We start from the raw sequence: 25,992 nt of genomic DNA on the forward strand, positions 1-25,992 counted from the left end.
CGCGTTAACGCATTAATTCATTAACTGCAACAATTATTATATCGCGCATTAACGCAGGTTTTTTAAAATGTATTATTAAGCGGACATTTTTAACACAAGAACCGGTGTCATGGTTTAAACAGGGACCCTGTTAACTGGCGACCTTCAGCCGAATGCATCAATTTGCAACAGCTGCCATTACTATGACAACAACAGATGCATTGGTTAAATCATAACACCAGGCAGCCAGCGGTGAACAGCTGTTTGTGTGGCGTCTTTTCCTGTTTCCTTCATTCCCCTGGGTCCTAAGTCCCTCCCGCGCAGCCACTTATCACCCTCTATGTACCAATGTACATTTATAACAAATACCACACATATTACAAGGTACTCAGCGTTTAATATGTGTCTGACGAAAATACCAAAAAAATAAAAAAAATAAATGATTAATTTCAATCATTTTTGTAGAGTTTTTAAAGTGTTTTTGTTTGGAATATGTATAATAAGCATATAATTTAGTTTTGCTACTGAGAATTTAACAAACAAAAAAAGAGAGAAAAAAACATGACTGAGCATGACATGAACTGAGATGGACTGAACAAGAGACTGGAGTTATTGATGACTCCACTTCAAGTGCACATGTTGTTGATCTGAACTTCATATTCATCATTTGGTCTACTCATGTGCTGATAAAGTTAAATTCAGTTGTTTAATTTCCATTTGTGCAATGGTCTTCATCTTAACAGACTGGTTGAACCAGCTATAGACTGGTTGTGTGGTGCTGCTTGTGTTGTGCTGCTTGTGTTGTGCTGCTTGTGTTAACTGGCTGTGCCATCTTATTGTTTATTTGTGTTGTGCAGCTTGTTCTTTTTTGGCCGCCGTGCCATCAAGGAGCCAATATTTTTGTTGTGACCCTGGTTCTGCAGCAGGAGTGAAACATTGAAGGCTTGAAATCCTCTTCACCTCATACATTGTGAAGTGCCATGGACGTCCTCGCTACAGCCTGAACGCAGAAGGAGAGCTACGAACAGTAAGAGCAATTTATTTTAATATGCATTGTGCTTGTGTTGTGTTTTGTGGCCGCCGTGCCATCACAGAGCAGATATGGTTGTTGTGACTGTGGTGTTATGTAGAAAAATGTCTTTTGCTAGTTTTATTAGCCGAACATTAGTGTCTCTGTGACACTGTCTCACTCAGGCGGAGTGTCTGTCTGGTTGTCTGTCTCAGTTGGGGTGTCTGTCTGGTTGTCTGTCTGGTTGTTTGTCTCAGTCGGAGTGTCTGTCTGGTTGTCTGTCTCAGTCGGGGTGTCTGTCTGGTTGTCTGTCTCAGTCGGGAGTGTCTGTCTGGTTGTCTGTCTCAGGCGGGGTTTCTGTCTGGTTGTCTGTGAAGCATGAGCGGCGCCTGCCCCGTTTCTAGGCGGGGAAGTTGTTCGCACCTAACACGGTGGTCACTCCGTCGGCTGTCCCACCTGCAAGGATATACGTTCCTTTTTGAGGTGTTGGAACAAAACCTTCGGCCTTTTATCTCATCCCGTAGCTAAATCGTTAGGATTTCGGATTAATTGTCTTCTTGAAATTCTTTTACGGCTAAAGCCCTAGGCGTTCTCAATGGGATGCAACCCTAGCACCCTGTATATAATAGTTATGTACTTCGTCTGTACTTTACTATTGCCTATTGTGAACATTCTCACCATTTTATGACTAACACTGCCAAGTCTTCACTCAGGGTACTTACCTTAAGCTCCTCTGCATGCTTCAGTCGTCACTTCTGATCACACCATCAACGGACAGGGGAAGAGGGTTAAATTGTTTTAAACGACCAGAATACGTTGTTTGGTTTCAGTCTCTTACAAAATGTAAGGCCGGATTTTTATTTAGGTTTTTCGCACAACAATCACATACAACAATTTCAAGTCAATGAAACAGTTTCTGTGGTACAAGAAATAAGCTCCTTCTATACGGAGTTTTCCTCTTTATCAGTTCTCACTGATTTTGCTATGAGAATAATCCAGTCACTTTCTAAGGGGGTAAGACCCCTAAGTCTAGTTGGGGGGAAAAAAGCCCAAACTCACAGATTCTCTGCTCCTTTTTATGCTGCTAAAAAGCTCCACCTCCTTCAGGCTAATGAGTAACTCTCATGAAGCCTCCTCTCTCTAAGTCAGACACAGAAGGTAACTGGTTTGATCCTGTTCAGATGAGGAAGTAGTGTATAAGTTTAGAGTGAATACTTTATATAAGGCATATATGCAGTTTATATGTTTAATCATATCGATCAAAAAGTAAAGCAAGCTATAGGTTTAATCATTTCTATCAAAAAGTAAAAAGGTTTAGAGGTTCAATGGTTATACGTTGATTCAAAAGGTTACAGGTTATAACAGTTATAATTTTATACTTTCATACTTTTCTACAATCTCTCAACATTTGTCTCAGGCGGAGTGTCTAGTCTGGTTGTCTGTCTCAGTCGGGGTATCTGTCTGGTTGTCTGTCTCAGTCGGGGTGTCTGTCTGGTTGTCTGTCTCAGTCGGGGTGTCTGTCTGGTTGTCTGTCTCAGTCGGAGTGTCTGTCTGGTTGTCTGTCTCAGTCGGAGTGTCTGTCTGGTTGTCTGTCTCAGTCGGAGTGTCTGTCTCAGTCGGGGTGTCTGTCTGGTTGTCTGTCTCAGTCGGGGTGTCTGTCTGGTTGTCTGTCTCAGGCGGGGTGTCTGTCTGGTTGTCTGTCTCAGTCGGGGTGTCTGTCTGGTTGTCTGTCTCAGTCGGGGTGTCTGTCTGGTTGTCTGTCTCAGGCGGGGTGTCTGTCTGTTTGTCTGTCTCAGTCGGGGTGTCTGTCTGTTTGTCTGTCTCAGTCGGGGTGTCTGTCTGGTTGTCTGTCTCAGTCGGGGTGTCTGTCTGTTTGTCTGTCTCAGTCGGAGTGTCTGTCTGGTTGTCTGTCTCAGTCGGGGTGTCTGTCTGGTTGTCTGTCTCAGTCGGGGTGTCTGTCTGGTTGTCTGTCTCAGTCGGGGTGTCTGTCTGTTTGTCTGTCTCAGTCGGGGTGTCTGTCTGTTTGTCTGTCTCAGTCGGGGTGTCTGTCTGTTTGTCTGTCTCAGTCGGGGTGTCTGTCTGTTTGTCTGTCTCAGTCGGGGTGTCTGTCTGGTTGTCTGTCTCAGTCGGGGTGCCTGTCTGGTTGTCTGTCTCAGTCGGGGTGTCTGTCTGGTTGTCTGTCTCAGTCGGGGTGTCTGTCTGGTTGTCTGTCTCAGTCGGGGTGTCTGTCTGGTTGTCTGTCTCAGTCGGGGTGTCTGTCTGGTTGTCTGTCTCAGTCGGGGTGTCTGTCTGGTTGTCTGTCTGTTTGTCTGTCTCAGTCGGGGTGTCTGTCTGTCTCAGTCGGAGTGTCTGTCTGGTTGTCTGTCTCACTCAGGCGGAGTGTCTGTCTGGTTGTCTGCCTCACTCAGGCAGAGTGTCGGTCTGGTTGTCTGTCTCAGTCGGGGTGTCTGTCTGTTTGTCTGTCTCAGTCGGGGTGTCTGTCTGTTTGTCTGTCTCAGTCGGGGTGTCTGTCTGGTTGTCTGTCTCAGTCGGGGTGCCTGTCTGGTTGTCTGTCTCAGTCGGGGTGTCTGTCTGGTTGTCTGTCTCAGTCGGGGTGTCTGTCTGGTTGTCTGTCTCAGTCGGGGTGTCTGTCTGGTTGTCTGTCTCAGTCGGGGTGTCTGTCTGGTTGTCTGTCTCAGTCGGGGTGTCTGTCTGGTTGTCTGTCTGTTTGTCTGTCTCAGTCGGGGTGTCTGTCTGTCTCAGTCGGAGTGTCTGTCTCACTCAGGCGGAGTGTCTGTCTGGTTGTCTGCCTCACTCAGGCAGAGTGTCGGTCTGGTTGTCTGACTGCCTCACTCGGGCGGAGTGTCGGTCTGGTTGGTCGGTAGTGCTGTTTGTGTTAACTGGCCGCTGTGCCATCTTATTGTTTATTTGTGTTGTACAAAGTGTGTGTCTGTCGGCCTCACTCAGATGGAGTGTGTGTCTGTCGGCCTCACTAAGACGGAGTGTCTCTCGGCCAGACACTCCGTCTTAGTGACGCAGACAGACACACACTCCGTCTGAGTGACGCAGACAGACACACACTCCGTCTGAGTGACGCAGACAGACACACTCTCCGTCTGATTGACGCAGACAGACACACACTCCGTCTGAGTGACGTAGACAGACACACACTCCGTCTGAGTGACGCAGACAGACACACACTCCGTCTGAGTGACGCAGACAGACACACACTCCGTCTGAGTGACGCAGACAGACACACACTCCGTCTCAGTGACGCAGACAGACAGACACTCCGTCTGATTGACGCAGTCAGACACACACTCCGTCTGAGTGACGTAGACAGACACACACTCCGTCTGAGTGACGTAGACAGACACACACTCCGTCTGAGTGACACAAACAGTCTGTTTGTCCCACTCAGACGGAGTGTCTTTCTGTCGGCTTCACTCAGACGGCGTGTCTGTCTCTCGGCCTCACTCAGACGGAGTGTGTGTCTGTCGGCCTCACTAAGACAGAGTGTCTCTCGGCCTCACTCAGACAGAGTGTCTCTCGGTCTGTCTGTCTCACTCACACGGAGTATCGGTCTGTTGGCCTCACTCAGACAGAGTGTCTGTCTGTCGGCCTCACTCAGACGGAGCGTCGGTCTGTCTCACTCACACGGCGTATCGGTCTGTCGGCCTCACTCAGACAGAGTGTCTGTCTGTCGGCCTCACTCAGACGGAGTGTCGGTCTGTCTCACTCACACAGAGTATCGGTCTTTTGGCCTCACTCCTTCTTAGTGACGCAGACGGACACACACTCCGTCTGAGTGAGGCAGACAGACACACACTCCGTCTGAGTGAGGCAGACAGACACACACTCCGTCTGAGTGACGCAGACAGACACACACTCCGTCTGAGTGACGCAGACAGACACACACTCCGTCTCAGTGACGCAGACAGACACACACTCCGTCTGAGTGAGGTAGACAGACACACACTCCGTCTGAGTGAGGTAGACAGACACACACACTCCGTCTGAGTGACACAAACAGTCTGTTTGTCCCACTCAGACGGAGTGTCTGTCTGCCGGCTTCACTCAGACGGAGTGTCGGTCTCTCTCACTCAGACGGCGTGTCTGTCTCTCGGCCTCACTCAGATGGAGTGTTTGTTTGTCGGCCTCACTAACATGGAGTGTCTCTCAGCCTCACTCAGACAGAGTGTCTGTCGGTCTGTCTGTCTCACTCACACGGAGTATCGGCCTGTCGGCCTCACTCAGACAGAGTGTCTATCTGTCGGCTTCACTCAGACGGAGTGTCGGTCTCTCTCACTCAGACGGCGCGTCTGTCTCTTGGCCTCACTCAGATGGAGTGTTTGTCTGTCGGCCTCACTAACATGGAGTGTCTCTCGGCCTCACTCAGACAGAGTGTCGGTCTGTCTCACTCACACAGAGTATAGGTCTTTCGGCCTCACTCCTTCTTAGTGACGCAGACAGACACACACTCCGTCTGAGTGACGCAGACAGACACACACTCCGTCTCAGTGACGCAGACAGACACACACTCCGTCTGATTGACGCAGACAGACACACACTCCGTCTCAGTGACGCAGACAGACACACACTTCGTCTGATTGACGCAGACAGACACACACTCCGTCTGAGTGAGGTAGACAGACACACCCTCCGTCTGAGTGACACAAACAGTCTGTTTGTCCCATTCAGACGGAGTGTCTGTCTGTCGGCCTCACTCAGACGGAGTATCTGTCTCTCTGCCTCACTCACACGGAGTATTGGTCTGTCGGCCTCACTCCGTCTGAGTGACTCAGACGAACAGACACTCCGTCTTAGTGATGCAGACAGACACACACTCCGTCTGAGTGACGCAGACAGACCGACACTCCGTCTGAGTGACGCAGACAGACACACACTCCGTCTGAGTGGCGCAGACAGACACACACTCCGTCTCAGTGACCTAGACAGACACACACTCCGTCTGAGTGACACAAACAGTCTGTTTGTCCCACTCAGACGGAGTGTCGGTCTGTCGGCCTCACTCAGACGGAGTGTCGGTCTGTCTCACTCACACAGAGTATCGGTCTTTCGGCCTCACTCCTTCTTAGTGACGCAGACGGACACACACTCCTTCTTAGTGACGCAGACGGACACACACTCCTTCTTAGTGACGCAGACGGACACACACTCCGTCTCAGTGACGCAGACAGACACACATTCCGTCTGAGTGACGCAGACAGACACACACTCCGTCTCAGTGACCTAGACAGACACACACTCCGTCTGAGTGACACAAACAGTCTGTTTGTCCCACTCAGACGGAGTGTCTGTCTGTCGGCCTCACTCAGACGGAGTATCTGTCTCTCTGCCTCACTCACACGGAGTATCGGCCTGTCGGCCTGACTCAGACAGAGTGTCTGTCGGTCTGTCTGTCTCACTCACACAGAGTATAGGTCTTTCGGCCTCACTCCTTCTTAGTGACGCAGACAGACACACACTCCGTTTGAGTGACGCAGACAGACACACACTCCGTCTGAGTGACGCAGACAGACACACACTCCGTCTGAGTGACGCAGACAGACACACACTCTGTCTCAGTGACGCAGACAGACACACACTCCGTCTGATTGACGCAGACAGACACACACTCCGTCTGAGTGACGCAGACAGACACACACTCCGTCTGAGTGACGCAGACAGACACACACTCCGTCTGAGTGACGCAGACAGACACACATTCCGTCTCAGTGACGCAGACAGACACACACTCCGTCTGAGTGAGGTAGACAGACACACACACTCCGTCTGAGTGACACAAACAGTCTGTTTGTTCCACTCAGACGGAGTGTCTGTCTGTCGGCTTCACTCAAACGGCGTGTCTGTCTCTCGGCCTCACTCAGATGGAGTGTTTGTCTGTCGGCCTCACTAACATGGAATGTCTCTCGGCCTCACTCAGACAGAGTGTCTGTCGGTCTGTCTGTCTCACTCACACGGAGTATCGGTCTGTCGGCCTCACTCAGACAGAGTGTCTATCTGTCGGCTTCACTCAGACGGAGTGTCGGTCTCTCTCACTCAGACGGCGCGTCTGTCTCTCGGCCTCACTCAGATGGAGTGTTTGTCTGTCGGCCTCACTAACATGGAGTGTCTCTCGGCCTCACTCAGACAGAGTGTCTGTCTGTCTCACTCACACGGAGTATCGGTCTGTCGGCCTCACTCAGACAGAGTGTCTATCTGTCGGCCTCACTCAGACAGAGTGTCTATCTGTCGGCCTCACTCAGAGTGTCTATCTGTCGGCCTCACTCAGACGGAGTGTCGGTCTGTCTCACTCACACAGAGTATAGGTCTTTCGGCCTCACTCCTTCTTAGTGACGCAGACAGACACACACTCCGTCTGAGTGACGCAGACAGACACACACTCCGTCTGAGTGACGCAGACAGACACACACTCCGTCTGAGTGACGCAGACAGACACACACTCCGTCTCAGTGACGCAGACAGACAGACACTCCGTCTGATTGACGCAGTCAGACACACACTCCGTCTGAGTGGCGCAGACAGACACACACTCCGTCTCAGTGACCTAGACAGACACACACTCCGTCTGAGTGACACAAACAGTCTGTTTGTCCCACTCAGACGGAGTGTCGGTCTGTCGGCCTCACTCAGACGGAGTGTCGGTCTGTCTCACTCACACAGAGTATCGGTCTTTCGGCCTCACTCCTTCTTAGTGACGCAGACGGACACACACTCCTTCTTAGTGACGCAGACGGACACACACTCCTTCTTAGTGACGCAGATGGACACACACTCCGTCTCAGTGACGCAGACAGACACACATTCCGTCTGAGTGACGCAGACAGACACACACTCCGTCTCAGTGACCTAGACAGACACACACTCCGTCTGAGTGACACAAACAGTCTGTTTGTCCCACTCAGACGGAGTGTCTGTCTGTCGGCCTCACTCAGACGGAGTATCTGTCTCTCTGCCTCACTCACACGGAGTATCGGCCTGTCGGCCTGACTCAGACAGAGTGTCTGTCGGTCTGTCTGTCTCACTCACACAGAGTATAGGTCTTTCGGCCTCACTCCTTCTTAGTGACGCAGACAGACACACACTCCGTCTGAGTGACGCAGACAGACACACACTCCGTCTGAGTGACGCAGACAGACACACACTCCGTCTGAGTGACGCAGACAGACACACACTCCGTCTCAGTGACGCAGACAGACACACACTCCGTCTCAGTGACGCAGACAGACACACACTCCGTCTGATTGACGCAGACAGACACACACTCCGTCTGAGTGACGCAGACAGACACACACTCCGTCTGAGTGACGCAGACAGACACACACTCCGTCTGAGTGACGCAGACAGACACACATTCCGTCTCAGTGACGCAGACAGACACACACTCCGTCTGAGTGAGGTAGACAGACACACACACTCCGTCTCAGTGACGCAGACAGACACACACTTCGTCTGATTGACGCAGACAGACACACACTCCGTCTGAGTGAGGTAGACAGACACACCCTCCGTCTGAGTGACACAAACAGTCTGTTTGTCCCATTCAGACGGAGTGTCTGTCTGTCGGCCTCACTCAGACGGAGTATCTGTCTCTCTGCCTCACTCACACGGAGTATTGGTCTGTCGGCCTGACTCAGACAGAGTGTCTGTCGGTCTGTCTGTCTCACTCACACAGAGTATAGGTCTTTCGGCCTCACTCCTTCTTAGTGACGCAGACAGACACACACTCCGTCTGAGTGACGCAGACAGACACACACTCCGTCTGAGTGACGCAGACAGACACACACTCCGTCTGAGTGACGCAGACAGACACACACTCCGTCTCAGTGACGCAGACAGACACACACTCCGTCTCAGTGACGCAGACAGACACACACTCCGTCTGATTGACGCAGACAGACACACACTCCGTCTGAGTGACGCAGACAGACACACACTCCGTCTGAGTGACGCAGACAGACACACACTCCGTCTGAGTGACGCAGACAGACACACATTCCGTCTCAGTGACGCAGACAGACACACACTCCGTCTGAGTGAGGTAGACAGACACACACACTCCGTCTCAGTGACGCAGACAGACACACACTTCGTCTGATTGACGCAGACAGACACACACTCCGTCTGAGTGAGGTAGACAGACACACACTCCGTCTGAGTGACACAAACAGTCTGTTTGTCCCACTCAGACGGAGTGTCGGTCTGTCGGCCTCACTCAGACGGAGTGTCGGTCTGTCTCACTCACACAGAGTATCGGTCTTTCGGCCTCACTCCTTCTTAGTGACGCAGACGGACACACACTCCTTCTTAGTGACGCAGACGGACACACACTCCTTCTTAGTGACGCAGACGGACACACACTCCGTCTCAGTGACGCAGACAGACACACATTCCGTCTGAGTGACGCAGACAGACACACACTCCGTCTCAGTGACCTAGACAGACACACACTCCGTCTGAGTGACACAAACAGTCTGTTTGTCCCACTCAGACGGAGTGTCTGTCTGTCGGCCTCACTCAGACGGAGTATCTGTCTCTCTGCCTCACTCACACGGAGTATCGGCCTGTCGGCCTGACTCAGACAGAGTGTCTGTCGGTCTGTCTGTCTCACTCACACAGAGTATAGGTCTTTCGGCCTCACTCCTTCTTAGTGACGCAGACAGACACACACTCCGTTTGAGTGACGCAGACAGACACACACTCCGTCTGAGTGACGCAGACAGACACACACTCCGTCTGAGTGACGCAGACAGTCTGTTTGTCCCACTCAGACGGAGTGTCTGTCTGTCGGCCTCACTCAGAAGGAGTGTCTGTCTCTCGGCCTCACTCAGACGGAGCGTCGGTCTCTCTCACTCACACGGAGTATCGGTCTGTCGGCCTCACTCAGACAGAGTGTTTGTCTCTCGGCCTCACTAAGACGGAGTGTCTCTCGGCCTCACTCAGACGGAGTGTCTCTCGGTCTGTCTGTCTCACTCACACGGAGTATCGGCCTGTCTGCCTCACTCCTGAGTGACTCAGACGGCCAGACACTCCTTCTTAGTGACGCAGACAGACACACTCTCCGTCTGAGTGACGCAGACAGACACACACTCCGTCTGAGTGACGCAGACAGACACACACTCCTTCTTAGTGGCGCAGACAGACACACTCTCCGTCTGAGTGACGCAGACAGACACACACTTCGTCTGATTGACGCAGACACACATTCCGTCTGAGTGACGCAGACAGTCTGTTTGTCCCACTTAGACGGAGTGTCTGTCTGTCGGCCTCACTCAGACGGAGTGTCTGTCTCTCGGTCTCACTCAGACGGAGTGTCGGTCTGTCTCACTCACACGGAGTATCGGTCTGTCGGCCTCACTCAGACAGAGTGTCTGTCTGTCGGCCTCAGACCAAAACTCCGTCTGAGTGACACAAACAGACAGACCGAAAAAGTGTCGGTCTGTCTGTCTCACTCAGACGGAGTTTCGGTCTGTGGAACACTGGGAAACAAGTCGAAGCACGGCCACCTGGATGGGTTAAAAGTAATGTTCCTGTATGTGTAATGTCTCTTTTACAGGCTTGCCAGCTAGCGGTGGTGACCACGCGCAGGACAGCCACGCCCTGTGTCTCTTGGGTCTGGCACAGCTGGCTCAATATGACAACAACCCAAATTCAGACGGGTCATAGGAAGCCATAGCTGTCTGCATAGTGTGCTTACTGTCTCTGTCTATGTTAACAGTTATGACAGCCTTTTGGAAATTACCTGCTTGTTCATATTAAATCCCCTTTTTCTGTTTGCTCAGAACAGAAGTGGTGGCAGGACCGACCGGAGGCTGAAAATCGGAGAGCTGCCAAGCAGTCCATCGTCCAACCAGCAGGAGTGAAGGGGCCCTCTGAGACCAGCGTGGCCAAGAGAAAAGCTAAGCAGCCAAATCCAGCCAGAACCCCTGCAGCCAGGTGAGTCATGCGCTTGGCCGACGTATTGTGTGGTTGTTTGTTCGCACTGGATGATTTCCTGTGTGATGCTTACTTTTCCTCTCTTCTATCCTGCTGCATATTTATGTCAAGCTTCATGTGGGTTGTTAGCTTCACTGGAACAAGTTTGTTTCCTCGTAGAAACTGCAGGGAATTATTTGAATGAAGGAAACATTTAATGGTTTTGGAAAGTTTGAGTTTGGCAACGCTTAATTATGTCAAAAAGAAGTCCTGACTGTATATATTCAGTCGTCTGTTGTGTATCAAAATGTAGATTATGTCTTATGTGTTGTGTCCTGTAGGGGGAGAGCTGGAGCAGCAGCAGCAGCTGTCAGGCCAGAGAGATCAGCCAAACCTTCCAACAAATGAAGCTCTAGCGTAAGTTCAGACAGGAAGACTATACTCATACATGCCTAAGCCCGTAGCTTATTTACCTTACATCTGCCGTCACTCCTCATGCATGCACACATTATTTCCTTGTAGTTATTGTTTGGGGCTGTCAATCATGATATCAGCTGTCTAAGATCAGCTGGTCTCTAGCCAATAGCACAACGACACAAGGACATCATTAGCCTATCATCTTGCCGCTGTCTGTCTTTAAATATGACCGTCTCTCTACCTTCAGTAGTTCATGCTGCTGTTACGCAACCCTCCACCTCCCCATCTCCGCCCAATCTTCGCAGATTCATCAGCCTCATCAACTCATCATCCTATCAACCTCATCAGCCACCACCACCACCAGTGTCTGGACTCCACGGGGGGATTTATATTGTTGCCGCTCAGGGCAATCACAACTCGATCACAAATCTCCTCGTCGAGTTCAAGCGCCAACGAATTTCTGTGTAACTCATTAACGCACCATCTGTCATAATAAATGTTAACTACTCTAATCATTCACTTGTCTCTCCTGATTGAACTGCACAAAAGCCCAGCTCCCCACCAACAGGTCTAGACAGGACTGTTGCCCCGAAAAGGTTGAGACAGCGGCGGGTAAGGAGAGACAAAAGCATTGAGAGTGACACACATAGATGGATGGAAACCTTTCTACCCCAAAGTCTTAGTTTTTCATGATTTAGAGCCAACAACCGTCTGGTCGAAGCCCGAGCACACGCACAGGCCCCGCTTGTCGGGGCTCCAGTCCAGGCAGGCGATGGGCTGCGTGGACAGAGTGGCGTTCTGCAGGAGAGGTGATGGAGCCGGCGACGCCCTCCTCCGTGTCCTCGGAGTCCACCCTGCTTCTCTGAGCCGGATACTCGCTGCAAAAGAAATGTTTTATAGTAAAGCAGGAAACTTTGATTCTTAGAGAACACATCGTCGTAGGCAAAGGTGAATCGCTCACTATTTCCAGAGATGTAAGTTTCCTGCTCCCCCTGCAGTCATGAAGATGTCTCTGTTTTGGGGAAGATGCTTCACCTGCCAGATGGTCGACTTATGAGCCTAAAACAAAGATGAATCAGTTACTTCCTAAATTAATTCAAAGCACTGTGACCCTGAGGAGGAAACTCTAAACCACTTAAAAGCTATTGACTATTTTAGTAATTATTCCATTGCTTAATCGGCTAAAATATACGTGTGCTTAATTAAGGAGCAAAAGTAAATAGTTGGAGTAGGAGTTGCATTCACATGCTCTGACTGTAAAGAAAACAGTAACTGTCGTAATATCACTGGTACTTATAAGTGAGGGGAAAAATGTTGGATGTAGTTTTTTGAACAAAGTGTAAGCCACGCCTATAAAAGAAGGTCCGCCCAGTTTTACCTGACAGAAGACGACAGTGAGGCGCTGCGGGACTCAGTGGGCTGTTGTCACATGATAAACCGAGGTGTCTCATAACATCATTCAGAATTATTCAATGATTTATGAATGAGAACATGGGTACGTCACTAAAATACGAATGGACAGGAGAGGGCCGCATCACATCGTCTGTTCATTCATCAGGCAAAACAACATGAAGCGCACTTCCTCTGCTATCGACCTCGAACAGGTCTCTGCTCTTGAAGTAGAATGATTACTGCTGCGCGTTTACATTTCCAATGCAATTGTAAGAGCCATTTTGTTTGATATCACTTGATACAGGTGTTGCTGAGTAGACGGGAGCAAACCGTGCAATATTTAATGAATGTTAATGTCATGATGTCTTTAGTCTATGTTGAGGAAATGGATTATGACAGAGTAAGTAGTTGTCCTATGTTTATGTGAGAAATAATGTTGGACACTGGATTTCGTTATTTATAGCAATCAGCAGCCGTGGTGGCCTTTTTCTTGATAAGCAACGGTGTCACTTCACTTTATTCTTATTTTATTTGTCACCATACACTTTATAGTTTGTATTTATGTTGGAGTAAATAGTGGTTAGTGGCTTTTATTTTGTTCATGCTTCATTTGTAGTGCTTGCTCAGGATCAATAAAGTTTCTTATCTTATGATAAACGAGTGGAGAAACTTAACACATGCAGATTGTTCCAAACAGGACCAAACCACTCAGTGTTAAAATGATGTGAATAAAGCGCTGTGGCCTTTTAGTCACCATACCTCGTCCCACTTCAACACCTGGGGGAGATTTTGGTGTTTTCGCACTCTACCACCATCAAAACACCAAATGAGGGAAAATCTTTTGGCAGACTGGTAAACATCTGGGGTCAATGTATCGCGCTTCATAACAGTGAATAACAGAACAATTCTCATAACACTTTGACAACAGGCTGAAACAAAAAACTGTATGAGGCCACAGTCTGTCAGAGACTCAAGAAAACAATGTGGGTGTTATTACTCTGATGTCCACCAAGGGGAGACAGTAGTCTGTGTTTGTGGATGTAGACAATACTATCAGTAGAATGGATTTTCATTTTATTATTGAGAGGTGAACTCTTGTTTTATGCTCACAACATTTATTCTTTGAGAGAGGAGATTAGAGAATGAGTATGTATTTGTGTTTTTGTCTGTTTACATAAGCAACAATACTGGTTGAATAAATAAATACTACTGTAAAATAATACAAGATGTGCCACAGAAGACCTAATCATAAAGTATTGATTACCACTGCTTGTGTAAAAGCAATATTATAAGGACATATTTTTGAAATAATGAGAAATAAATATAAGACAACTGATAATGGTATGTATTGTTTTATTTGTGCGGTGTCAGGACAAGTACATTAACATGTAACAACGACTATAACATGGTAAAAAAATAACTGCAAGACGACATTGGATATTTTCATCTCGGGTACAAAAAAATACAAAAGATAACTTGAAAAAAACTAATTATAGAGTCAAAATGCACATTTTGAGCTGAGGTTGTGTTCACATTAACCAGGGAGTTATAGTACTGTTGCTTTGGCATTATAAAGCATACACAGTAAAGAATAGCTTTAAAGAGCAAGAAGCAAATACAACTCAGACTGAGTTGATCACCTGAGTGCAAATTTAATTAAGTGCCTTCAGTCTGTTTATTTTTAGGGGTATTGTAGTTTCTTGCACGTCACAGAGATAAAACCCTCAGTCAAAGCAGGCCAACAGTAACAGTAAGGATAGATTGAGATCATAAATTTGATGACATTTTGACTTGTGAATAACATGTCTCTCCTTTTTTTTAAATGGAATGTTTTAACTTCCTGTCTGGGTTAAGCCAAGGAAATTGCTCCCCCTCAATCTGAGCTTCCGTCTACACTTTATGGCCCAATCCCAATGTCCCCCCTTAGGCCTTAAACCCAGAACCCTCGGGGACTTACGACATCAACTGTTAAATGGTTGAGTGTGAGAGACTGTAAGGGCTTGAAATACAAACGGGACAATGTAAAAAAATATTATGTCCAATTTTGGGTGTTCATTTTAACTTTTTACTCCATGATTTAAAGGTCTTCCAGGCTCTTTCCTCACAAGATGAGAGGCCATTTTTAATGATCTATTTACTTGGTTTTGTCAAACAGCTTCAATGACAAAATGAAATGTTTGATGAATTAATCTGTGAAATATAATCTCTGTTTCATTCCTCTGATTTCATGTGTTTTTATGTTCCATGTTTAATGTTTCTGAATCAATGTAATATTCCAGGCTGAACACACATGTGCCGTCTTCTTTGTTTACCTATTTTTTAAGTCTCCATGCTTCCACTAATAACCCCTGTTTAACATCACATTGCTATGAATTGTGGGTAATTCCCTTGGGCAAAGTCTGCAGCAATGCAGACTGACGGAAAGGGCTCATAAAGGCCTCAAAATGTCTGTGAGAGATTTGACAGTGGGACAGCCCTAAATTAGGGTTGGGCTTTTATGTCAGCCAGTATATCTCTCTAACTTCCTGTCTTCCTGTCCGGTCCTCACTGAAACAGCAGCCTGGCTTCACTTACTGTAGGTGCTGGCACACGTGGTGCTTTGGGACCACATTTGTTTATCCAGCTAACAGGCTAAGTAATGTGGACATGTGATATTTATTTTTTTTTACTTGGACCCCCACACCTTTTTATCAGTTTTTTATTTTCTTCCTTATCTGAAGCGAGGGTCGAAAAGGATAGAGGGTGTCGTATATACTACATAAAACTGATTTGATTTGAACTTTTTCCTGTTTTGCTCTGCTCCCTTCTTTTCCTCTGTGGCCCCTCCATGATGTTTGCCTGATGTCTATTATTTTAATGTCATACCAGTTACAATCTGAACAATAAGGCCTTTTCATACACAACTAAAACCAGGTTTTAGCCCAGCAAGCTCATGCACACACATTTAAGCACCGAATAACTATATTAACTGAGTTGACCGAGGTTTGCTCCAGAGGGACTGAAATGTCACTGAGGTTAAGTATGAGCTGTGAAGTCAGATGGTGAGCAATCAAAGGCAACTTGGCAACTTGGCAACTTTATCCCCTTGTGAGTGTAAGAAAATGGTTGTTCCCAGTTTTCTGCTCACAACAACGTTAATTATTCACAACACCATGATCCCAGAGAGTTAAGTACATTGTGAGAAGAAAACAGAAAGCAAGCATTTCCTTCTCTTCCTGCTCCAATTGCAGGTCTTACCTGTCTGAAGTAACTGTACAATTGTACGTGCAACATCTCTCCGTCTCCCTGATTACCCCGTGAGATGACTTGTTCAAACACATGGGATGGCGCTGCCCCAGCCGGCTCTACTGCACGAGTCCTGGCATATAACAACTAACCTGTACAAGTTCAGTATGACCACCAGGAAGTTCTTAACGGCGAAGAACACCAGCATTTGGTGGAAAACGTCGAAGTAGGTCATGACGGTGAGCCTGACCACCAGGAAAGGCCCGTCTTGGATAAACAAGGCCTCCACGATGCTCCACATGTCCGTGCTGTACTTAGACAACAGGGACACCTCGCCGGCCTCCTGTTCACCCTCATTGTCTGGCTTGGAGTTCACCACTTTTTAAAAATGGGGAGACGGGAAAAAAAACAGGACTTCAGAATCAAAGTAACAGTCTGTTGTATCGATTTCTTTGCTTAGTTGTTTTAACCTGATTTAACCTGATTTAACCTGCTACTAAATGGACCTAACTTTTCTCAACTGCTGTTTCCAAAGTCAAAAATGAACTTTCAAAATCAGATGTGGATGCATCAGGGGTGCGACTAACAAATTACATTTACTGTTGATAATGTTGAGTTTTTTTTTTTATATTTCTACTTTGTTGTGTATTTTTTATTTCAAGTATTGTAGCCTGCTTAGTTGCATCAAGTTAAATCTATTACAGAGTACAAAAGTCCCACGAAAAAGTGATAAGAGCTTCACAGATTTGACTCTCCGGAAATGATACATGTTGTAGTTTGAGCTCACTGGCCGAGTGGGGATGCAAGGGGGTTAGCGGTTAGTGAATAGTACAAAAAATGAACAACAGTTCAGTCAAACACCAGTGAGCATGCTAGGTAACCAAAATCAAACACGCCCACAATGTCGAGTGACCAGGTGCATGCTGCATGTGGAGATGCTGCATGTGGTTGTGGAGACGACGTAGCGGAACTATCACAGAAGCGGTTTTCAGTACTTTGCCGTGTGTTCATGTCTGTGGACAGATTTTGTCACAAGAGAGAGTCACAACCATGCAAGATGCATACTCTAAACTTTACAGGTGTGTAGTTGAGATCAAAATGAATGCCGAGTTGGAAGATGGGTGTGGTCCGAGCAAGGGTGCAGGACGTAGGAAGAGATAGCCCCCCTTCCCCACTTCACGCCCCTGGCCCGATTTAGCATCACGGTTGTTTTGATGGTCTCTAGTTTATTCTACTGTTAATTCTATAAAAAAAAAAGTCAGGTTATTTAATTTATGTAGCTTGATAATGCTTGTTGCTCCTATAGTGTTTATATTTATTGAAAGCAATTTTTTTAAATTGTCAGATTTCTTTCCTCTTTTCTAGTTCATTTCCATCCCTTTATCTAAATATAATAATACTATTTTCACACAATACTTTTACTTTTCCTTCAGTAAATGTCATTAAAGTAACTTTAGTACAATATTCTAGTACTCCTTCCATCCCTGATGAACATGTTGCATCTGCGTCTGTCAACACTTTGTGTTTACATGCAAATATACTGGACATGACTGCATTAACTAAAAAAAAAGACACACCGATGTGAGCGGACACAAACACAAACTGAACACACGGAAATAAAAGCAGCTTCCTTTGTGAACACAACAGAAAACTTTGCATTCAAGCTCTGAGTGCTCGAAATGCATTATGACGGTAAAGCTACACATGAAAGTATCACTGTGAAGAACCTCAACATCCAATTGTAAATTATTGAATGTTGGGTTATGAATAATTGAGATAATTACTGCGGTTGTCCTTTCCAAGAACCAAGTAACGCTGTTTCTAATCACGTTATAATGTTCTTACTTTCAGTCTTTAATGAGACACCATCCTTTGTTCCCTCAGATTGGTTTACATCCTTTTCTCTGCTCAGCGTAGTAAGTTGCTGAAAGACATCTGCTAGTTGGGCCTTACCTGATAATGGCTGATTCCTCTTGTTTTAAGTTCAGATCAGGAGACTTTGTCGGTCCAAAGCTATTTATGTAATAGATGTGTGAGACTGGATTTCCTCCTAAAGAATATCAACATTTATACAAACTCCTTAAATACACTCTTCCTGTTAGTGATTTATTTTTGTGGTAAGTCTTTTTTAGGAAGTCTGAAAGTAGGGGCATTACCATGGCTCGCGAAGTGAAAACTGATTTTTGGATTAATAATTTGACAAAGCTGGAGACAGAGGAGCCAAACTGCTTTTCACTGTTTACTTACAGCAATGGCCTGGACGCTGCAGACTAAACACGTAGTTTGTCCCACACTGAGAGGAGGTCATGTACAGCAGTGCCCTGCTGTAACTGCTTAATAAGCAGCAAAGTTATTTGTTTAAGACACAAACACACACTGACCAGAAACATGTATAGGGAACTGCAGCATGCTCCAAGTCCATACAGCTAAGACGATGTAGACCAGCTGAGGACTCTTCTCTCTAGAAAAGACACAGAAAATACAGTCAAAGTCAGTCCCTATAGTTTTAATACATGTCAATGGGAAGCTGCTTTTACTAGTTAATGCATTGATGTAATGTCATAATTTGGGGACACAGATTATGTAAATTCCCTACCTTTGTGTCTATTGTTTGTACAATAGTATTTGTACTATGTGTGTGGACATACTTATATGCAATGCGTGATTAGCCACCCACTTGACATCTGACAGCATCTCACTAGTAAATTCGAGGATGTCTGCTGCAGTGCCAACAAAAATTAGGAGAAGCTGCGAGAGCTCATCACGCGTGACTCCGCCTCCCAGTGGGAGGAGCCACTTCCCCACGATGAGGAGGAGGAGCAGGTTCTGATGAAGAGCCAGGATCCAGTCGTTGGAACAGACAGTCGATAACACCTGGTTCAAATTCTGGAAAAGGAGGAGAGAGTTGAGAGTTATTTCTCTGTCAGAAAGTTAATGGTTTGCATCCGTCAATATGAAGCTGTCTCTCAGCTCATGTGATGCTGCCAGTTTCTGTCAGATATTATTGTAGACTTTTAGATTTACATCACTCTAAATTAAACTAAAATAAGGAAATAAGCTATATCAGACCAAAGACAATACTTGTCAGTAGCATAAATTCATTGTGAAAAAAAAAGAGAAAAATAGAGAATATAGCCTCAGAATTTTCCTTGAATGACTCCATTATGTTGCACAACGTGGACTTTGTTTTTCTAATTGAAACACAGTAAAGAGCTGAGGCATTCAGACAGCTTTTTGAGGTGTGTCCCCAGGCTTTCTAATTATCCTGGGCTACAGGGTGTGGTGGTGGTCTAGCTGTTATTTATAGAAGACATTTTTAATGTTCCCCTCTTACGGTTCTTGTCCACAGAGATTTTCAGGCTCTTGTGTTGGTTGTTAATGGCAGAAAGCCTCTGCCCTCTCATTCTAATGACGAAGTAAACTGTTTAAACCTGAGAATGCAAGATGTAGAGCAGCATTCAAAGTCATATGTATTCTCAGATCTGTCTCTATATCTAAAGCGAAGCAAAAAGACGACTCTTCCGTTGCAGTCACATCAGTGAACGTTACATTTGTGTTGTTCTTAATTGAAATGCTTCTATTGAACTGTTGACATACACTATTTAACCAGTTTATCTAAGACTGTGTTTCTCCCCATTTATGACTTTGCAAGTTCTTTGTGTGTATTTCTGGTTCCTCTGACCTGTGAAGTTTGTAATGGTCATTTGTTACGTAGTATATATTTCTACTCAGTATATTGTATTCATGCATAAGTCATTTTGCTCTGGACTTTGTTGAACTTCACCGTGTCTCTGTTGTGCAGAAGAATAATTCTCCCTCTCTGTTCACATAGATAACTAACTGTGTTGTATGACAATGTTCCAGCACCAAGGCCTTTGGGCTGCTTGTTTTGGTTGCTGGCTGTTTGTTTTTGAACGTTGTTCCCATCAGTCTGAGACCAAAAGTCTGAGACTGAGATGTCTGTAACGTTGGCCATCGGCCCCCACCTTTGCTCATTCTGTATAAAGAAAGCTTGTTCACTTTCTTCTTGGTTCTTCCTCACTGAGACTGTACGCATTCTGTTGTGATGATTGAACCTTCTCTGCGCAGAGATTAAATACTCAAAAGACAACCTGGTTTTTGGTATTCCTTATTTCAGCATGAAAAGACTCACGCGAAGGGGTGACCATGGATAAGTAGAGAGCAGGGCTGCCATTCAATCAGAGGGTCGGTGGTTCGATCCCCGGCTCCTGCTCTACTAGTCTCATGTCAATGTGTCCTTGAGCAAGACACTTAACCCCAAAATTGCTCCCGTAGCTGCGTCTACGGTGTGTAGATAGATACTGAATTATAAGTCGCTTTGGATAAAAGCGTCTGCTAAATGACCGTAATGCAAAGCGGGTGTAGGAATATTTTCCACTTTTCACCCCAGCAAAGGCTCGATGTGAACCAGATGAATACAGAGGCATCAGGAAGATCAGAGTCCCTTCAACTGACATATGGAAACCAGACCTGGTGCTGTACAACAAGTAAACACACACTACTCAAACTCACACACACACACACCTATACGTTCAAATGCCACACATGCTTCTCTCACACTCTCCCTCTGTCCCCGTCTTTCTCTTCCTCAGCGCTGACGGCGACTTTGCCATCATCCACGAAACCAAAGTCCTGTTGGAGCACACTGGGATGATAACGTGGAACCCTCCGGCAATCTATAAGAGCTACTGCGAGATCGTCGTCCTCCATTTCCCATTCGACCTGCAGAACTGCAGCATGAAGCTGGGGACCTGGACGTACGACGGACTGCTGGTCGTCATCAACCCAGTGAGTGTGACTTAGATATAATATATATATATATATATATATATATATATATATATATATATATATATTCACAGGGTTATGTTGACAGATCAGTGTGAAAGCTTGTGTCTGTGGTTTCAAATACTACAGATTTAGAAACCATCACCTTTATGGCCCTTTTTTTACTGCGGTGCATTGCCTCCTATACTCCTCTGTCTTCTAGGACAATGATCGCCCTGACCTCAGTAACTTCATGGAGTCTGGTGAATGGGCGCTAAAGGACTACAGGAGCTGGAAACACTGGGTTTACTACACCTGCTGCCCCGACATGCCATACCTCGACATCACCTACCACTCCCTGATGCTGCGTCTGCCTCTCTACTTCATCGTCAATGTCATCATTCCCTGAATGCTGTTCTCGTTCCTCACCGGACTGGTCTTCTACCTGCCCACCGACTCCGGTACGTAGGCGTATACAGAAACTTCTCCAAAAAAAAAAACTTTGAGGGTGTGACTAAATAAAGTAGGTTATGAGCATTTCACCAGTTGCTACAAGTGACACATTTACTTGCTCTCACATGTGGCAAATATCAGGTCGGTATTATGACTGTGGAAACTGAGGAGAAGCACATGAAGTCAGGTATTTTCACACCATTTTGGGGACACTTTCATACATGGAAAATACATGAAATCCAAAGGGATGTGCTTGTACTACATGAGCTTGTTATTCTGTAATATTAGAGCATAAATAAAACACAAGTTAGTTCATCAGTTTGCCTGTAAAGCCATAACTTGCCACCATTTCTACTATAAGAGCTGTTTAAAAGTGTAAAAGTAGCCTGAGTTTGTCTCTGTGTCCGTCTCCCTGTCTCTACAGGTGAAGAGATGACTCTCTCCAGCTCCGTCCTGCTGTCTCTGACCGTCTTCCTGCTGGTCACCGTGGAGCTGATCCCCTCCACCTCCAGCGCCGTGCCTCTCATCGGGAAGTACATGCTCTTCACGAAGGTGTTCGTTATCGCCTCCACCATCATCAACACGCATCACCGCTCGCCCAGCACGCACACCATGCCCGCCTGGATACGCAAGGTTTAGGGTTGTTGTTGTTGTTTTTAGCATCTATACTCGTGATGATTTAAGAAAGTGTTGTGTGTGACTGAATAAAAGGAATGCATCTGTTTGTGTCTCAGGTCTTCATCGAAACCATTCCCAACATGATGTTCTTCTCGACGATGAAGCGTCCCAGTCAGGAGATCCGGCAGAAGAGGTTGTTCCTCACCGACATGGACATCTCCAACATCTCAGGCAAGGCTGCAAATAAATGAATGATACATTTGCTTTATTAGTAAAAAACAAAATACACTTAAAGGTTTCCAGGAAGCCGTTTCTCTCTGCTTTGTATTATTATTATTTTTATAATTATTAAGTATTACCACAAGTATGACCTTTCTCTCCCCTGCAGGTAACCCCACCAGTGTCACCTACCAGTCTCCTATCGCCAAAAACTAAACTACAAATGCAAAGTAAACAGATATGAAGAGATTCTGTGTATGAGATAAAGCAGAATCTGAGTTTTTAAATATTAAATGAAGTGACAGCTTCATATTTAGAATATTTACCATGTTTTCATCAACAGCAGGAATAAAAAGCTTGTAAACACTTGTGCCATCATGTCAAAATGTCAAAATGTGGTCACGGTGTGGAGTCTTTAAATTCATCACATGGTTTCTCTTCAACATTCAACAAACTTTTTGTCCAAAAGCACATTTGCTGCGATGTACTGATTCAAACGGGTAGCTCAAATCTTTGCCAAATAATTCTGGGTTGTTGTGAGTTTTTGAGGAGTTCAAAAATTAACTAGAAACACATACAATTAGTGCGAAAATCCTAAATTAAACATATTAAAAAACACATTTTAATGTGTTGTTGGTGTACCCCTTTAAGCATATTTAGCCTGCGTGTGGTTCTAGTTCCAGACCTGAACAACGCAGGTGACACCACATATTTACATTTGCATAGACACTCATTATTTATTCTGGTTCTATTTCCAGCTGTGATCAGACGGCTCTCTGATCACAGCTGGATCAGCTGTTAATCGGCTTTAACAGCTGTAGAGACTTTAGAGAAGTTTGTGTCTGTTCACATGCCCGCTGTACTTCATAATAGTAACTAATAATAATAATAACTTATAAAGACTGTTGTGGAAAATTTTTAATGATAAATCGGGAGAAGATTTTTGTTCAGAAATCCAAAGAAAATAATAAAGTCTTCAAATGATTCAAAGTTGTCTTGTTCTGTTTATTTGCTTGCAAGTGGAAGAGTGTTCACCATCACATATCACAGTGATCTGTGGAAGAAGCTTCTACGAGACACAATATTCAATATCCTTGATACAGTTGTTATCTTTTAAGGGAGTCAAACCCACACAAGGACTTGTCCTTTGTGTTCTGCTGAGTTCCCACAGTTCTGATACCTTTCAGGAAAGAGGAGGACAAGCTCTTCATTATTGCATAGTTTCAACTTTCTTGACTCCAGATAAGGTAAAAATAATAAGGTACAGTTATTATTTCCAGTTTTGGGTTCACATCAACTTTACACAATTATTTATATATATATTTTTCCCATTACATTCCACTCTTTAGATTATTCATAATCACACAATATTGCAAAAATATGTTACAAGGACATTTCAATAACATCAGAAGTATTACTCCAGAATCTGGTTTAAAATACATCTTCATGTGAGATGTCTTTTTTTTTGTGAGATAAAAGATCTCTGTGATGTAGCAAGCTAAATATGTGTGGATGATTGATTCAAATATTGAATACAATAAAACAAAGAAGTCACATGTTATACCTTCGTTTCCTCCTCGTCAGTCTCGGAGTCAGAGTCAGAGTCGCTTTGGTAGTCAGGCTGATGGTCTCTGTTGTTGGCCCCTTGTGAAATCAGTGAGTACTGGACCATTTGTCTGGACATTAAGTTAGTGACCATATTCCTGAGCATTGGAATGATGCAAGTTACAAAAATGACGAATGCAAGCAATAAAACGGACATTTGTACAAGGTTGCCTTTCCATGTCATCCAGAGTCGAGTGAGGAAGTCGGGTGTGGGTGTTCCGTCTTTACTCATTGCGTCCTGTAGTTCAGTCATGTTCAGTATTGCCTGATGTATAACGTGTCCGTCAACGTCATTCTCGGGGATGAACGTGCAACAGTGTTCTCCTACTATAGCGCAAACCCCACCCTGTGCTGCTGTCAGCTGATCTAACACCATGCGATTTTGCATAATCATTAGACACATCGATGTCAATTCTTCGCGAATACCTGCAATCGCTAACAACGTGGAATTTACAAAACTTTTAAACCGGTAGTCAACGGTTTCTAATCTAAGCGTATTCTTTGCGGTGCCTACCCAAGGAAATAAGCCCCATAATACCTTTGGATGTTTGGATGTTGGATGTTTGTACCTCCGAAATTATAACCGTATTGTCTGTAACCTGAACGGGAGCACATACGCCACTCCAGAATGGGGGAAGGGACGCGTAGACTGTGTGACCACAAAGCCACCAACCTTCTTCCACTGTGTACGTTCCATTAGCCTGTGGCATCATCACCCTTCCTATGGTGATAGATGCTCTTCCTGGGGGACAATTGGCAGGGTTGGTGGGTATATGTTTATTAGCATTCCAGGTGATGTAACCCCCTATGAACCTATAGGCACATCTGTTAGACGGGATACTCCCTACGGGACGACTACCGTTCCTAGAGTAACAATGGTTAAATTGTAGAGTCGATGGATACTTAGCGTGGGTGATGAAGTCAGAGGCCGAACCGCTATCCCCGCTGAACCTGGTCAGTGTGTGTGCTTCAGTGTAATCCCCTGGCTGACCATGCAGGGTGCCCTGCTCTATCTAGTAATCCTGTTAGGCCTTCACACCAGGAATTCCATTCAATTAGGATTCGGATTAGCCTTGAGGTTTGTAATGAGCCACACTGCATGTTCTTGGGCTGACAAAAGCACAAACAGGCTGCAGTCTGGGGCCAGGCGTGTGAAGGAAGGCGTGCTGGGACTTATTGCACTTGTATACATGTCTCAGAGGATATTTGCAAGATCTCCTTATGCATTGTGTGCATCGTGTTTCTATCATCTCTGCCAGGTGATTGGTTGTGTGGGTGCGTTTGAATATCTGCTGTCTACTGCAAATCTCACATTCTGCTGCACCAAACTGAATAATATTTTGGGTGCTCCATACTCAAAGACCTCTCATGGATGTGGTGACCCACACGTTCTCAAAACACATTTTATTGCCTGATTGATATGGTCATTTATTGACTGCTCCCTGATGACTCCTCACTCACTCACCCAAGCATCGCCTCTGCTTGCAGCCAGAGACACAGTGGGGGACATCTGTTTTACTATTATTTTTTAATTGAACCTGTATTTTGCCAGGGTTCCATTTAGATTTTGAATCTCTTAACAAGCGGGTCCTGGTCAAGCTGACAGCATTAAAGTTTAACCACATTGAAACACAGATAACAGACCTAAAAACAAAATAGCAAAATGTTAAAACTTCAAAAACATAGAATTTGACATTAAAGAGATGACAGACTTAAGACAAAACAATAGATTGTGTCAATCAAAGAATTTGCATTCAGTGCGTAGACAAGTTCATTCCTTGCTCAAATGATCGTTAATCCTGTATTTAAAATCTTCATGTTGGTAATCCAGTATAAATGGTCTCAGTAGCTCACAACAAGATGAGGATGCAGCAACTTTAAAAGCACTTTCACTAGACGTACATAATTGGATGTACGGAGGTTGCAGCTACTGTTTCAGAAGACAGGAGAGAAAATAGAAAAGGAAGCAGTTTATACAGAAACATGCACCAGTGTTCCATTCTGCGGTTGTATAAAGGAGGACAAGCCAAGTTTCTCACACAAACACAGTCTAGACTGGGAGTTAGCCAATTGTTGTTTGTATTTATCCAGTCAAATATTACAACAGTGGTCATTGCAGACACACCTGGTGGAGATCTCTACTAAATGCACCTTTCTCGAGATGTTTAGCTTCCAAGACATTTCTTAAGCATTACGAGTGCAACCTGATTGACCACATGTCAAGCTAGTAACACACAACTTTAATAGATGGTGTGTCAGCCCTCTATATATGCCTGTAGAAACACTATTGGATCGGATCAACAGTGCACCACATGTGTCACATACTGTACATTCATACATTAACACAAACAGCTATACAACACAGTACT

The 25,992-nt window shown here is 45.5% G+C and overlaps 1 protein-coding gene, 1 long non-coding RNA gene and 1 pseudogene across 2 annotated transcripts; 2 read left to right on the forward strand and 1 right to left on the reverse strand.

The window, feature by feature from the left end:
- The first annotated feature begins 885 nt into the window (after positions 1-885).
- Positions 886-11,320, forward strand: LOC137883670 (uncharacterized). Its single transcript, XR_011104598.1, has 3 exons — positions 886-1,006; positions 10,774-10,927; positions 11,248-11,320. It is a non-coding gene; the product is annotated as an uncharacterized lncRNA (long non-coding RNA).
- A 4,705-nt stretch (positions 11,321-16,025) lies between these two features.
- Positions 16,026-19,997, reverse strand: LOC137883614 (transmembrane protein 26-like). Its single transcript, XM_068725162.1, has 4 exons — positions 19,983-19,997; positions 18,618-18,826; positions 18,322-18,401; positions 16,026-16,318 (listed from the first exon to the last, which is right to left on the reverse strand). Exons 1-4 carry the CDS (start codon positions 19,995-19,997, stop codon positions 16,026-16,028), a joined length of 597 nt encoding a protein of 198 aa, XP_068581263.1.
- Positions 19,998-20,079: 82 nt separating this feature from the next.
- On the forward strand, positions 20,080-22,234 carry LOC137883615 (acetylcholine receptor subunit alpha-like; annotated as a pseudogene).
- The last annotated feature ends 3,758 nt before the right edge of the window (positions 22,235-25,992 follow it).

Source organism: Cebidichthys violaceus, unplaced genomic scaffold (genome assembly GCF_023349555.1).
Source record: "Cebidichthys violaceus isolate CVI_PGR_0920_01 unplaced genomic scaffold, fCebVio1.0.p SCAF_34, whole genome shotgun sequence".
Classification (NCBI taxonomy): domain Eukaryota; kingdom Metazoa; phylum Chordata; class Actinopteri; order Perciformes; family Stichaeidae; genus Cebidichthys; species Cebidichthys violaceus.